The sequence below is a fragment of the Oncorhynchus nerka genome, linkage group LG9a, assembly GCF_034236695.1.
Source record: "Oncorhynchus nerka isolate Pitt River linkage group LG9a, Oner_Uvic_2.0, whole genome shotgun sequence".
Lineage (NCBI taxonomy): Eukaryota > Metazoa > Chordata > Actinopteri > Salmoniformes > Salmonidae > Oncorhynchus > Oncorhynchus nerka.
The window spans coordinates 33,421,965-33,436,557 of NC_088404.1; the positions used below are offsets into that span (position 1 = coordinate 33,421,965).

Sequence of the window (14,593 nt, forward strand, 5' to 3'; positions counted from 1 at the left end):
GTGCTCATACAGGGTTTGATGTTAGTGAAGCGGTTCGTGGATCTGTTCCAGGGAAGGTCAGCATCTGATGTAGCCAGGTCGTGCAGCAGTTTGGGTAGCTCCTGGAAAGGACAGGGTTAACACTGTCAGACTACACACAGACACACAAACGCGCACGCACATACATGCAGGCACGCACACACACACAGGTTTTCACAGCGGTCAGAGGTCAGAGGTACATACTGCGAACTCTTCCTGGAACTTGGCGTTCTCGTTGGCACACAGATCCTCTACATGCTGCAGAAAAGACTTCTTATTGACGGGCCTGAGAGACAGAGAGAGATGGGGTAAGAGAAATCCTTCACAGAGCAGCAATCCACATCTAACTAATATTTCCAAGCAAATACAATCACATAGCACAACGTACACACTCATCAGGTGACTTACTTGAGAGACTTTCTGTAGCTGAGAAGTCTGAAACAGAGTTGACAGAACAATGTGAGTCACACTGTGAGTACGGCAGACTCTACTTTCCATTACTCTACAGTTACAAACTCACACACTGAATGAATAACAGCACTTCACTACGAAACTAAAGCAATGAGAGAGACAACAACACACTGCAATGCAACACAGCAACACACACATGGAGAGCTACAACACACTGCCTACAGATGTAGGATCTTAATTTGAGACAGGAAAAGAATCCTGCAGAAACAGAAAATGAATTATTACGTGGATTATAATTAATGGACGTTTTTGCAGGGGTTGATAGGGCAAATCAAGTCAGAAATGTAAAAGTGGAAATTAAAAACGTTTTTAAAACTAAAATACACTACAAGTTTGCAGCAACAAAAGAGTGATCAAATGAAGATCCTACATCGGTAATACCAACTTACTGGATGACAAATATCTCCTTCCGTCTAAAGAAGAAGGAGGAATACCTGGAGAAGAGTGTGAGAGAGGGGTTAAAGTGAGAGAGTGGGCAGACAGCCATGTGTGTGGTTGTGTGATTGTGATTGTGATTATGTGTGTGTGTGTGTGTGTGTGTGCTAACAGCAGCCAAGCACCGTCTGTAGGCATGCAGGTAGGTCGGAAGAGTGTTAGAGGTAGAGTGGACATAATGTTACAGAGGGTGAACCTTTGTGATGGAGTGATAGAGAGGGAGTGTGTGTGTGTGTGTGTGTGTGTGTGTGTGTGTGTGTGTGTGTGTGTGTGTGTGTGTGTGTGTGTGTGTGTGTGTGTGTGTGTGTGTGTGTGTGTAGGTGCACACACACACTGACCGGTGTAGCTTCTCTTCCTTCAGCTCCAGGTCGGCCACAGCGATCATCTGATCCAGTTTAAACTTGGTCTCTATAATCTCCGCCTCCCGGGGAGAATAGGTCCCTCCCTCCTTCTGACGCTGACGGATCCTGCCATTGGATGAGGAACATGTCAAAAGCTCTGAGACACCTGAATACCGCTGGCTGGGTTTAAACCTTGGTCAGCTAGAACCATCAGAGGAACATTGAGTTTACCTGACAGAGGCATAGATGATGATGATGAGTAGCACGGCCAGGAAGAAGGAGAGGAGAACTCCCAGAATGATCTGTTCATCTCTGGTCAACAACCCATCCACTGACAGACAGAAGGGGGAGAGGGGGGATGGACAGAGGTGTTGTTGAATTGCTTTGCATTGGAGAGGAGAGCTGTATGTGTGAGTTTGTGGAAAGAATAGGGGAGGAGTGGTTACCTGTGGTTCTGATATGCTCAGAGTAGTCAGAGTCTGTGTACTGGCCTCGGATGTTGGTGGCTCGGAACTTAAACCTGCAACACAGACAAAGACATGCACTGTATTAAACTTTGTATGTGTGTGTGTTTACATGTGTGTGTTGTGGATACTCACACGTAGACAGTGTTTGGTTTGAGGGGTCCGTTACAGAGTGTGTTACTGTACTCCTCCGTCAGACAGTTGCCCTCCTCTCCGATAACATAGTGGTCTTCCTGGTGGTCTCTACGGTCCAGCACCCTGTCCCTCACAATTCTGTGTCTAATCTGTGAGTTGTTGTGTCTGCTGGTTTGTGTGTGTGTGTCCCTGCTTTCGCCGTCCCTCACACAGAGTGGGTTGGGGAAGCCATTGTCAGTCAGGTAGGGGGCGGGACGAGAGAGGAATGCGATCTTCCAGTTGGTTAGGTTCCTGCTGTCCATCACTGAGACAGAGAGACAGACAGATCTCAGACTAGGCCTAAAGCAGCGGCTCCTAAACATTTTAGTTTTGGATATGTTTTCTGTCTGATAGATGTACTGTATGTTTATGTGTGTGTCTGTGCATGTTAGTGCGTGTGATGTCGTACCCCCAGATTCTGCCACGATGATCTGGATGCTACTAATTGGTCCGTTGTCATCACTGTAGAAACAGGCTGGCATGCGAACAATGATGCTCCTGGAGGTTACCATGGCAACTCCTCCTCGGTCCAGCACAGCCTGGGGTCTCTGGGTGGGCTTGGCAGGAGCTACACACACACACACACACACACACACACACACACATACGTTGCAGTTATGCAGGGGTCATGTTGGGGTTATGAATGGGTTACGGGATTCCTAAAAAAAAAAAAGTTTACATGCATTTAAGATGGAGTCATTAAAACTCGTTTTCAACCACTCCACACATTTTTTGTTAACAAACTATAGTTTTGGCAAGTCGGTTAGGACATCTAATTTGTGCATGACAAGTCATTTTTCCAACAATTGTTTATAGACAGATTATTTCACTTAAAATTCACTGTATCACAATTTCAGTGGGTCAGAAGTTTACATACACTAAGTTGACTGTGCCTTTAAACAGCTTGGAAATTTCCATAAAATGATGCCATGGATTTAGAATCTTCTGATGACTCAATTGGTGGTGTACCTGTGGATGTATTTGATTTTCCCATGATGTCAATCAAAGAGGCACTGAGTTTGAAGGTAGGCCTTGAAATACATCCACAGGTACACCTCCAATTGGTACACCTCCAATTGACTCAAATGATATCAATTAAACTAAAATCAGAAGCTGTTTAAAGGCACAGTCATCTTAGTGTATGTAACTTCTGACCCAGTGGAATTGTGATACAGTGAATTATAAGTGAAATAATCTGTCTGTAAACAATTGTTGGAAAAACTACTTGTGTCATGCACAAAGTAGATGTCCTCATCAACTTGTCAAGAAATTTGTGGTTGAAGTGGTTGAAAAACCAATTTTAATGACTCCAACCTAAGTGCAAGTAAACCTCTGACTTCAACGGTATATTTCTGTTTATTCTCAAACAATATATACAGTTCCAAAGGGGGATGTCTGCTACTTTTAGTGCTAGGATCCAATTTGTAAGCATTCTCGATATTAACATGAACTCAAGTCCTTCCTCCAAAGGAACATTCTATGGATTAGATTTCCAGATAATTTTCTTTTTTTGTCCTGGTTTCATGAGTAATCACCCTTATGTAGTGTAAATGTAGCACTGTACCTATGATTCCAGTAGTGATCCGAACCTCTGAGCTGGGGGGGCTTAAACCTGCTCCGTTTACTGCTGCAATCTGAGAGAGAGAGAAACTATTTGGCCCTAAACAGACAATACACAGTGGCAGAATACCTGACCACTGTGACTGACCCAGAATTAATGAAAGCTTTGACTAATGTACAGTCTCAGTGAGCATAGCCTTGCTATTGAGAGAGACCACCATAGGCAGACCTGGCTCTCAAGAGAAGGCAGGCTATGTACACACTGCCCACAAAATGAGGTGGAAACTGAGCTGCACTTCCTAACCTCCTGCCAAATGTATGACCATATTAGAGACACATATTTCCCTCAGATTACACAGATCCACAAATAATTCGAAAACAAATCCAATTTTGATAAACTCCCATATTTACTGGGTGAAATACCAGTGTGCATCACAGCAGCAATATTTGTGACCTGTTGCCACAAGAAAAGGGCAACCAGTGAAGAACAAACACCATTGTAAATACAACCCACATTTATTTATTTTTCCCTTTTGTACTTTAACTATTAGCACAGCGCTACAACACTGTATACAGACATAATATGACATTTGAAATATTTACTGTTCCCTTTTTATTGTTTATTTCACTTTTGTTAATCCATTTCAATTACTTTGGCAATGTAAACATATGTTTTCCATGCCAATGAAGTCCCTTGAATTGAATTGAGAGAGTATTTTGTGACAGTGTGTGTGTTCCTCGCCAGTATATTATAGTTGACCTGTGACTTGTGTGTGTGTAGTTGTGACTTGTGTGTGTGTAGTTGAGTCCTGTGTGTGTGTAGTTGAGTCCTGTGTGTGTGTAGTTGAGTCCTGTCTGTGTGTGTGTGTGTGTATGTGTGTGTAGTTGTGACCTGTGTGTGTGTAGTTGAGTCCTGTGTGTGTTGTTGAGTCCTGTGTGTGTGTGTAGTTGAGTCATGTGTGTGTGTGTGTGTGTGTGTAGTTGAATCATGTGTGTATCTGTGTGTGTAGTTGTGACCTGTGTGTGTGTCTAGTTGTGACCTGTGTGTGTATTGTGTGTGTGTGTGCCCTATGTGTGTAGTTGTGACCTGTGTGTGTATGTAGTTGGGACCCGTGTGTGTGTGTGTAGTTGTGACCTGTGTGTATGTGTGTAGTTGTGACCTGTGTGTATGTGTGTAGTTGTAACCTGTGTGTGTGTGTAGTTCTGGCCTGTGTGTGTAGTTGTGACTTGTGTGTGTGTAGTTGTGACTTGTGTGTGTGTAGTTGAGTCCTGTGTGTGTGTAGTTGAGTCCTGTGTGTGTGTAGTTGAGTCCTGTCTGTGTGTGTGTGTGTGTATGTGTGTGTAGTTGTGACCTGTGTGTGTGTAGTTGAGTCCTGTGTGTGTTGTTGAGTCCTGTGTGTGTGTGTAGTTGAGTCATGTGTGTGTGTGTGTGTGTGTGTAGTTGAATCATGTGTGTATCTGTGTGTGTAGTTGTGACCTGTGTGTGTGTCTAGTTGTGACCTGTGTGTGTATTGTGTGTGTGTGTGCCCTATGTGTGTAGTTGTGACCTGTGTGTGTATGTAGTTGGGACCCGTGTGTGTGTGTGTAGTTGTGACCTGTGTGTATGTGTGTAGTTGTGACCTGTGTGTATGTGTGTAGTTGTAACCTGTGTGTGTGTGTAGTTCTGGCCTGTGTGTGTAGTTGAGTCCTGTGTGTGTAGTTGTGACCTGTGTGTGGGTGTGTGTAGTTGAGTCCTGTGTGTGTAGTTGTGACCCGTGTGTGTGTGTGTATGTAGTTGTGACCTGTGTGTGTGTAGTTGAGTCCTGTGTGTGTAGTTGTGGCATGTGTGTGTAGTTGTGCCCTGTGTGTGTGTGTGTGGTTGAGTCCTGTGTGGGTAGTTGTGACCTGTGTGTGTGTAGTTGAGTCCTCTGTGTGTAGTTGTGACCTGTGTGTGTGTGGTTGAGACCTGTGTGTGTAGTTGAGTCCTCTGTGTGTAGTTGTGAACTGTGTGTGTGTGTGTGTAGTTGAATCCTGTGTGTGTAGTTGTGACCTGTGTGTGTGTAGTTGAGTCCTCTGTGTGTGTGTGTATTTGAGTCCTATGTGTGTAGTTGTGAGCTGTGTGTATGTAGTTGTGACCTGTGTGTGTGTAGTTGTGACCTGTGTGTGTGTAGTTGTGACCTGTGTGTGTGTGTGTGTGTGTGTGTGTGTGTGTGTGTGTGTGTGTGTGTGTGTGTGTGTGTGTGTGTGTGTGTGTGTGTGTGTGTGTGTGTGTAGCTGTGACCTGTGTGTGTGTGATCCTCACCCGTATACTATAGTTGTAGCCTCCCTTCAGCCCGTCGATGACTGCGGTCAGAGTGCGGTTCTTATTTTTGACCACATTGAGGTGGTTAATGGTCATCTCTAGCTGGCCCTGGCGGTAGACAAGCACTGTGTAGGAACTTATGTTCCCATTGGGTTCCTCAGGGGGGGCAAAGGTCACAAACACACGGGTCACTTCCTCCGGAATCACCTGCAGGGTCACGTTCTTAGGAGGATCCCTGGGCTCTGGAAGGAGGAGGGGAAAAGGATGGACGGAGGAGAGAGAGAGATGAACTACTTCCCAGTTTAATAAAGTAGCTACTGTATTACTGGATCTGTGTGTTCCTCACCTTCCTCCATTGTTCTGATGACAGTGGGCTCAGTGGCCTGTCCGTCCCGCCGTGCGTTCTCCAGTGATCCAGTGAAGGCGGTCACGGTCACAGAGTAGCGAGTGAACGCAGTCAGGTTTGACACAACTACAATCCTCAGCTCCTCTGGACTGCGTACCACAGACTGGTTTAACCCCTCGCTATCCAGCTGAACAACGACACAACAGGTAGTAGTGTTAGGATCTTATTTTACAGATCTAAATAAGTCACGGACACTAGAGAAGCTTTAACCAAGTTTAATTCTTCCCGAAGGGTCGACACAGCTGTATTCAGACAGCAAAACATTTCTCACCATCACACTCAACATCACATATGTATACCCCACTTGGGACACTCATTCTCTCCAATCCTTACATCTTATGGTTTCACAGGAAATGGGTAACAGGATAATAAACCCTTATTACTCCCTTCAGGGGATCTGACCTGACCTTCTGACCTCAACCCCTCAGCCTAATCCTAATCCTCAGCCTAATCCACAGATGTCCTTCCGCTCCCCTATAGCAATCCTGTGATCTCCTCCCATCCACCCAGTATATTCCACAGCCACTCTGTCTTTCTACAGATCTCACTCCTTTATATACTATGCATCTAATCTATCATGTCTTTAATATCTCAATGTTCAAAGTTTAGAATCCAACAGTAGCAAGAACCATTTTCATATTATTATTTGTGTGTGTTTTGTGTACTCACAGAGAGGACGTCTATGAGGTAGGAGGTGGGGCCGGTGATCACATCTGGGAGTTGCCATTGAATACGGAGGCTGTTGGAGGACATGGTCACTGACAGGTCACTGGGAGGGGCATCAGGGTCTGAGAGGAGAGACAGGTATAAATATACACATACTGCCTGGGTGTGTGGGTACATCTGTTGTATGTATGTGTGCATGTGGGTACTTACTCCCAGCCAGTGTGTGTGTGTATTTCCAGGGTGTGTGTTCCCCTGGCCCAGCATTCGTAAGGGCTGTGATTCTGAAGCGGTAGAGGCGGTACTTGGCCAGAGACTGTAGAGTGATGCTCCTGTTGCCCTCACCACCATCAGAACCATTCACTGACACCAACACCTGACCAGGAACATCATGAAGATGATGTTGAGTTCAATGTTAGGATTTCATTTTGTGTCATACAGCCTATTCATGTAGACATACTGTATGTACGACACAACAACACAGATATCCAGGTAAACATACATCCTGATGGACGCAGCCTGGAGCCAGGGCAGCGGTCGGCTCTGGCAGGGGTGTGGCCTCAGCTAGGGGTGTGTCAGAGTGGCAGTCGGGTGACAGCAGCTGCACGGTGATGCGGTACTCAGTGAGCATGCCCGGAGCAGAGAGGGGAGGAGCCCATTGGAGCGTTACACTGGTGGCTGTGGCCTCTGACACACTCAGGAAGCGAGGGACACCAGGAACTGCAGGGGGATATAAAGGTGGGTTGAGGTGGTACAGTTCATCTGGTCTCCTGGTGAAGTCTGTGTGTGTGTGTGTGTGTGTGTGTGTGTGTGTGTGTGTGTGTGTGTGTGTGTGTGTGTGTGTGTGTGTGTGTGTGTGTGTGTGTGTGTGTGTTTGTGTGTGTGTACCTGACTCGGGGTGTGTGTAGGCAGTACAGTTGATCTGGTCTCCTGGGCCGGCAGAGTTGACAGCCGTCACGGTGAGTGTGAATTCTGCGTCCGGCGCCAGCCCGCTGACCGTATACTGGTTTGTGTAAGCCTGGTGTATGTATGCCTGTGAGCGTGTGTCCACCTGGTAGTACAGGATGAGTCCATTGGGGTTGGCTGGAGGCTCCCAGTGTAGAAACACAGAGTCCCAGCCCAGACCAGAGCAGGACAGGTTACCCACCACCTCCGACACTGGAACCAGGAGACACAGGGTTAACACAAGGGTTATTAACCACTTTCACATGCATATGGCACTTGATTTCTAGTTCCACAACCTCACACACGCACCTGATTCATTGGTTGTGAAGGACACAGGAGTGCTGTACTGGTCTCCATGACCCACTCTGGTGTAGCTAAACACACTGATCTCATAGGAGCTGTGAGGCCGGATCCCACTCAGCTGTCCTTCTGTCCACGGACCTGTAGAGTTCTGACAGAGAGGAGGAGGAAGAGAGAGAGAGAGAAATCAGGAAATCTTATAGACAGAACATAGCAAAGTTACAGGACTCCAGTTTGACATATTTAATGTGTGTGTGTGTGTGTGTGTGTGTGCAGTACCTGGTAAGTGAGTGTGTTTGTGTTGTTCTCCAGGATCCTGAAGCCGTAGTGTGTGACCACACCGTTGGGTTCCAGAGAGGGTTCCCAGGTCAGCCACACAGAGAAGGCTGTGTGGTTATACAGAGACAGGTTCCGGGGAGGAGACATCGGACCTGGTGGAACACAATGTTAGAGTACATTACTGGCCTTCGTCTGTGTTCAGCGGCAGCAGTTGGAGGGGTTATGGTAGGTTAGAGGTTAATAGGAGATAAAGGTGAGAGGTTAAAGATGACCTGCTTCGTCTGTGTGCAGCATCAGTAGTAGCGGGGGTCCGGAGCCCTTGCGGGTGGCTGCGGTGATAGAGAGGTTGTAGGCTGTGTAAGGCAGCAGCAGTGTGAGTGTGAGGGTGGTGTTGGGGGTGTGTGTGGTGTTGGAGCCTCCAGGGCCGAACAGGGTGAGGGAATAGTCAGTTATCTCTCCGTTGGTCTCCAGGGGGCGCTGCCACACCACAGATACTGAGGAGGACGACAGGTTCCTACTGGACACCAGCACTGGAGCTGAACTGGGGACTGGAGGGAGAGGGTGAGTTAATAGTATGTGAGTGTATGAGTTTAAAATATGCGTGTGCATTTTATGTGTGTGTGTGTGAGAGTATGTAAGAAGACTCACTATCATCATCGGTCCTTACGTGCAGCAGGCTGGTGTGGTTGTGGGCGGGGCCGGCACTGGTTGCCGGGGTAACAGTGAAGACGTAGGGATAGTACTTCCTGAGTTTGGTAAACAGGAAGACGTTGTCATTGGTTATCTTGGTGATGGTATTGTTGACAGCGGGGGTCCGGGGGGGTTGCTGTTAGGTTTAGGGGGGTTCAGGGGTTCAGTGGTAAGGGGGAGTCCACCCTCCTGCAGGGTGAGCAGGTAGAAGGGGCGTCCGTTGGGTTCCATAGGGGGGTCCCAGCTTACAATGATGGCCGTAGAACTGAAGATCTGAGCACTGAGGTTGTGGACCGGATCACTGGGCACTGTGGGGGGAGACGAGGAGTTAGTATGACTGACTGAACTACTATGCATCATTTATATCACTGAATACTAGGACTGCGTCCGAAATGATGGGTCAATATGCATTACATAGCAAACAGGGTGTCATTGCTAAAACACTTCAAGCTACAGTATGTTGATGGATGCTGTATATACATGTAATACATCTCCACCCAAATCAACAATATTACTAAGAAATCAAACACTTGAGCCACCCCAGGGACAGAGAGACACACACAAAACAGCACTTCATCATCATCATCATCATCATCATCATCATCAGGATCATCACCCCATGATCAACAGGGAGAACCTCAGTGTGAAAAGAAAAACATTTGACCAGAGAAACTTTGTTTTTAGAAAAGTTATATCGAGAAACTTTGTTTTGAAAAACTTCAAGTCGAGGAAGTTTGAAGAAAGACACTTTGAACAGCAGATACTCATCCTGGCTACAACCTCTTCTGGTGTATATCCTCTAAGCTCCGGTCACTGAGTCTGACCATATTGAGAGAGCAAACTGAGCATGTGCACACCTCGGGAAACAGGGATGGAGAGAATAAGAGAAGTGGAGATGGAGGAAACAAGGAGGGAGGGGAGACCTCAGTGAAGGCAGATTGAGAGGCTGGTAATGTGGATGGATGGGTGGAGGAGAGAGGGCGGTGTGTGGGTGTCTGAGCCCAGGGCAGTGAGCCCTGCTGGGCTTGGCAGGGCAGGACAGGCAGGGTGGGCTGGAGGTCCGGTGGCTGGAGCACAGAGGCAGAGACACATAGTCAGTATCAGAGACATCATCAGACAGAAACAGGAGTTGAAGTCTGTCTACGCCATTTTTCCCAAAATCACATAAAAACAAAGAGATCAAAACATGAACAATACCTGACTAGCTAGCGATGTTTTCGAATCCAGATGAATAATATCAGACATTTTATCTGTATTATCTATTTGACATGGACATTGCTACTTCTTATAATCCAGGTGCTGCATTTCAACAGTGATTCATCTGCACCTGAAGCTACAGACAACATTAACAGATGACTGATCACTTCTCAACACTATCAACTACTAACACTGAGAGAATAATGACCTACTGACAAAACTATACAGGATGTCTATGTTGATAGCGTTGAAGGATTGATGCCAAGATCTGTTTACTAAATACATGGAGGCCTGTAGCATTGCTCCGTTTGGACAACAAGATATGATCAGATGTCCAAGATGTTAAAGACTAAACTTCCACCAGGTTCAGTAAAAGGAGACACAAACTGGTTGTCTGAGGTACGGAGGCCTCGAAGGGACAAAAAGGGCCAGTTTGTCAGACTGACAGAGTTACCTCCATTCACTAGCCAGCTGAAAGTTACACTTCAATCTCAGAGTTTTTCCGTGATTTTAGTAAGTTCAAAAAGAGGTTGGAAAAAACAGTGCAGACTCTGTGTGTGTGTGTGTGTGTGTGTGTGTGTGTGTGTGTGTGTGTGTGTGTGTGTGTGTGTGTGTGTGTGTGTGTGTGTGTGTGTGTGTGTGTGTGTGTGTGTGTGTGTGTGTGTGTGTGTGTGTGCGTGTGTGTGTGTGTGTGTGTGTATATGACTGACCATCCTCTGGGGTGAGTAGGTTTAAGGGATCAGTGTGGACCCCCCCATTCCCCTGCAGGGTGCTGGAGGTCAGCCAGAGGCTGTAGTTCTGTCCTCCTCTCAGGCCAGACAAACGGTAGGACAGGTCCTCCCCCGGGGAGACAGGGTCCAGCTCTGACACTGGGATATGCTAGGGGAGAGGGAAGAGAGAGACAATGCCCTTAAAGTAGAACATAACACACTTTTAGACGAGTGTACAATGTGCGTGTGTGTGTTACTCACCTGCTTTATAACAGCTTTATTGTCTGTGTAGTATACACTGTAGTGCTGTAAAACTCACCTGTTCTGTGACAGTGGTATTGTCTGAGTAGTACAGAGTGTAGTGCAGGACTATTCCATTTGGCTGAGTGGGAGGTTGCCAGAGCATGGTCACCGAGGAAGAGGTCAGGTTCACCAACGACACATTCTGGGGAGGGTCAAACGGCACTGTGGAAGAGAATTGCAAGAGAATGTGTTCAATAAAGATGAACTGAAGGCCTGGAGCATTGCTCAGTTTGGACTACAAGATTTTCAAAAGTGAAGGAACTAACTCTCTCTGTCTGTCTGTGTCTGTGTGTGTACACCTGTGTCAATAGTACTGAAGCTGATGTATATAAGGACTCCCCCGTCCCCCAGGCGTGTCCAGCTGGAGATAGAGGCATTGTAGCGACTCTCTGAGTCAACACTGATAACCACAGCTGTATCTGTCACGTTCTGCCACACCTCAGAAGACTCATTCCTTAGAGAAGAGAGAAGGAAGGAGGATGAGGGAAGAGAGAGACCATGTTGGAGCTGTAACTGCTCCTTCAATCAGAATGCCTCATCCCTCAACATCTTTTTCAACATCACATCAGCACTAGGATTCAAACTATTGATCAATAATGAAATAAAAGACTCACCAGACTCTGACTATGTAGTAGAGGATCTCAGAGTTGGCCTCTTTCGGTGGTTCCCATGACAATTGTACCTCGTAGTCTGAAAATGTCCTGGCTAGCAGAAACTGAGGGGGAGTGTCTGGTTCTGAAACAAACTTACCATTGATTAGAATCAAAACACAGACACACTGAAAACCACGCCACCTTGGGGAAATGGACTGGAAGAAGGAAGGTCTGTCTGCATTCTGTCTCATCTGTAAGTACAGCCCTGTGAAGAGAAGCTGATTGGTTAATCATCTGTAAGTACAGCCCTGTGAAGAAAAGCTGATTGGTTAATAGCATGGTTCTGGGCCTGTTGAATATCTCTGTGATAACCCCTGTGATGTCAGAGTGTCAGGAGAACCTGAAACCGAGAGAGGAAGTGACCTCACAGTAGTGAGATGAGAAGAAGAGGTAATGATGAACCTTCTGTGGTCCAGAGTCTCCGGTCACGTTAACAACATAGACCACAATGCAGCCACCTGAAATATAATGACTCTAACCATGGTCCCCCTCCCCCCTCTCACCCCAGGGTCTCTCCCTCTGTTGGGGTGATGTTAGGGGTTTACTGTGTGTGTTTGTGTGATGTTTGAGAGGCTCTCACCGTCCTCCAGAGTGGTAATGTTGAGAGGGTCACTGCTGTGGTTTCCGGAGCCAATACGTGTGTGTGCCTTCACCACCAGAGTGTATTGCGCAAACTTCCTCAGGTGTGTGATCTGGGCGTGGTTGATGGGTGTGGTCAGGTTGAGGAAGTGGGAGGAGTTTCGCAGCTCAAGGCTGTAAATCAAATCAAAGTCCATTTAAAGTGCATTTAGTCATCACGAGACATTTCAAATATAGAAGCTAAGCAGAGATGTACCTGTAGTGTGTGATAACTCCGTTGGGCACCAGGGGGTGCTCCCATGTCACGTTCACCTCATTGGAACTGACAGACACGTAGGACAGGCCGTAGGAAGGACTACCCGGGACTAGAGAGGAGACACACACACTTCAACATGAGGCGTTAGTGTGTGCATGTGTCTAGTGTGTGTGTGTGTGTGTAGACTCACAGTCCTCCCCAGACAGCATAGTGAGTGTGTCTGAGGTGTGGTTCCCGTGTCCGATGCGTGTGTATGTGTCTAGTGTGTGTGTGTGTGTGTGTGTGTGTAGACTCACCGTCCTCCCCAGACAGCATAGTGAGTGTGTCTGAGGTGTGGTTCCCGTGTCCGATGCGTGTGTATGTGTCTAGTGTGTGTGTGTGTGTGTGTGTGTAGACTCACCGTCCTCCCCAGACAGCATAGTGAGTGTGTCTGAGGTGTGGTTCCCGTGTCCGATGCGTGTGTATGCTCTGACAGAGACATTATAGTATGAAAACGGCCTTAGCCCTGTCAGAGTCACTCTGGGGACAGAGCTGTTCAACACTGCCACATACGATTGGTTCTCGTACAGAACCTCATACTGTTGGATCACCCCATTGGCTCTCTCCGGGGGCGACCAAGAGAGGGTGGTGGTGGAGGGAGAAGTGTCTACCACTGTTAACCCTACAGGCGGGGTGTCAGGTTCTGAGAGAGAGATAGAGAGGGGTAAGACTGGACTTTCTATCATTAAACTCACACAATAACAGAGGTGTGTGTGTGTGTATGTGTGTGTGTGTGGTATGTACCATCCTCGGGTGTGACAGCGAAAATATCGTCTAGGTCAGACAGAGAGCTCTCTCCTACAGCAGTAGATGCAGCCACTCGCAATTTATAACCTGTATACTTCTCCAGCCCTGAAACACACAGCAAGCAGTTTATAACCTGTATACTTCTCCAGCCCTGAAACACACAGCAAGCAGTTTATAACCTGTATACTTCTCCAGCCCTGAAACACACAGCAAGCAGTTTATAACCTGTATACTTCTCCAGCCCTGAAACACACAGCAAGCAGTTTATAACCTGTATACTTCTCCAGCCCTGAAACACACAGCAAGCAGTTTATAACTATACTTCTCCAGCCCTGAAACACACAGCAAGCAGTTTATAACCTGTATACTTCTCCAGCCCTGAAACACACAGCAAGCAGTTTATAACCTGTATACTTCTCCAGCCCTGAAACACACAGCAAGCAGTTTATAACCTGTATACTTCTCCAGCCCTGAAACACACAGCAAGCAGTTTATAACCTGTATACTTCTCCAGCCCTGAAACACACAGCAAGCAGTTTATAACCTGTATACTTCTCCAGCCCTGAAACACAGAGCAAGCAGTTTATAACCTGTATACTTCTCCAGTCCTGAAACACACAGCAAGCAGTTTATAACCTGTATACTTCTCCAGCCCTGAAACACACAGCAAGCAGTTTATATCCTGTATACTTCTCCAGCCCTGAAACACACATCAAGCAGTTTATAACCTGTATACTTCTCCAGCCCTGAAACACACAGCAAGCAGTTTATAACCTGTATACTTCTCCAGCCCTGAAACACACAGCAAGCAGTTTATATCCTGTATACTTCTCCAGCCCTGAAACACACAGCAAGCAGTTTATAACCTGTATACTTCTCCAGCTCTGAAACACACAGCAAGCAGTTTATAACCTGTATACTTCTCCAGCCCTGAAACACACAGCAAGCAGTTTATAACTATACTTCTCCAGCTCTGAAACACACAGCAAGCAGTTTATAACCTGTATACTTCTCCAGCCCTGAAACACACAGCAAGCAGTTTATAACCTGTATACTTCTCCAGTCCTGAAACATACAGCAAG

General features: G+C 46.7%; 1 protein-coding gene across 1 annotated transcript in view; it reads right to left on the minus strand.

The window, feature by feature from the left end:
* Positions 1 to 14,593, minus strand: part of LOC115134866 (phosphatidylinositol phosphatase PTPRQ-like) — a 67,828-nt gene that overhangs the window by 2,957 nt on the left and 50,278 nt on the right. The window contains 25 exon segments of the mRNA XM_065022499.1: positions 11 to 101; positions 223 to 304; positions 427 to 453; positions 879 to 923; positions 1,263 to 1,391; positions 1,497 to 1,596; positions 1,712 to 1,785; positions 1,865 to 2,168; positions 2,313 to 2,471; positions 3,468 to 3,537; positions 5,745 to 5,986; positions 6,091 to 6,277; positions 6,820 to 6,938; positions 7,027 to 7,189; positions 7,316 to 7,533; positions 7,702 to 7,971; positions 8,068 to 8,209; positions 8,338 to 8,489; positions 8,610 to 8,885; positions 8,986 to 9,147; positions 9,150 to 9,335; positions 12,471 to 12,643; positions 12,726 to 12,834; positions 13,126 to 13,407; positions 13,509 to 13,616. Of these exon segments, the coding sequence (XP_064878571.1) occupies positions 11 to 101; positions 223 to 304; positions 427 to 453; positions 879 to 923; positions 1,263 to 1,391; positions 1,497 to 1,596; positions 1,712 to 1,785; positions 1,865 to 2,168; positions 2,313 to 2,471; positions 3,468 to 3,537; positions 5,745 to 5,986; positions 6,091 to 6,277; positions 6,820 to 6,938; positions 7,027 to 7,189; positions 7,316 to 7,533; positions 7,702 to 7,971; positions 8,068 to 8,209; positions 8,338 to 8,489; positions 8,610 to 8,885; positions 8,986 to 9,147; positions 9,150 to 9,335; positions 12,471 to 12,643; positions 12,726 to 12,834; positions 13,126 to 13,407; positions 13,509 to 13,616 (3,870 nt within the window).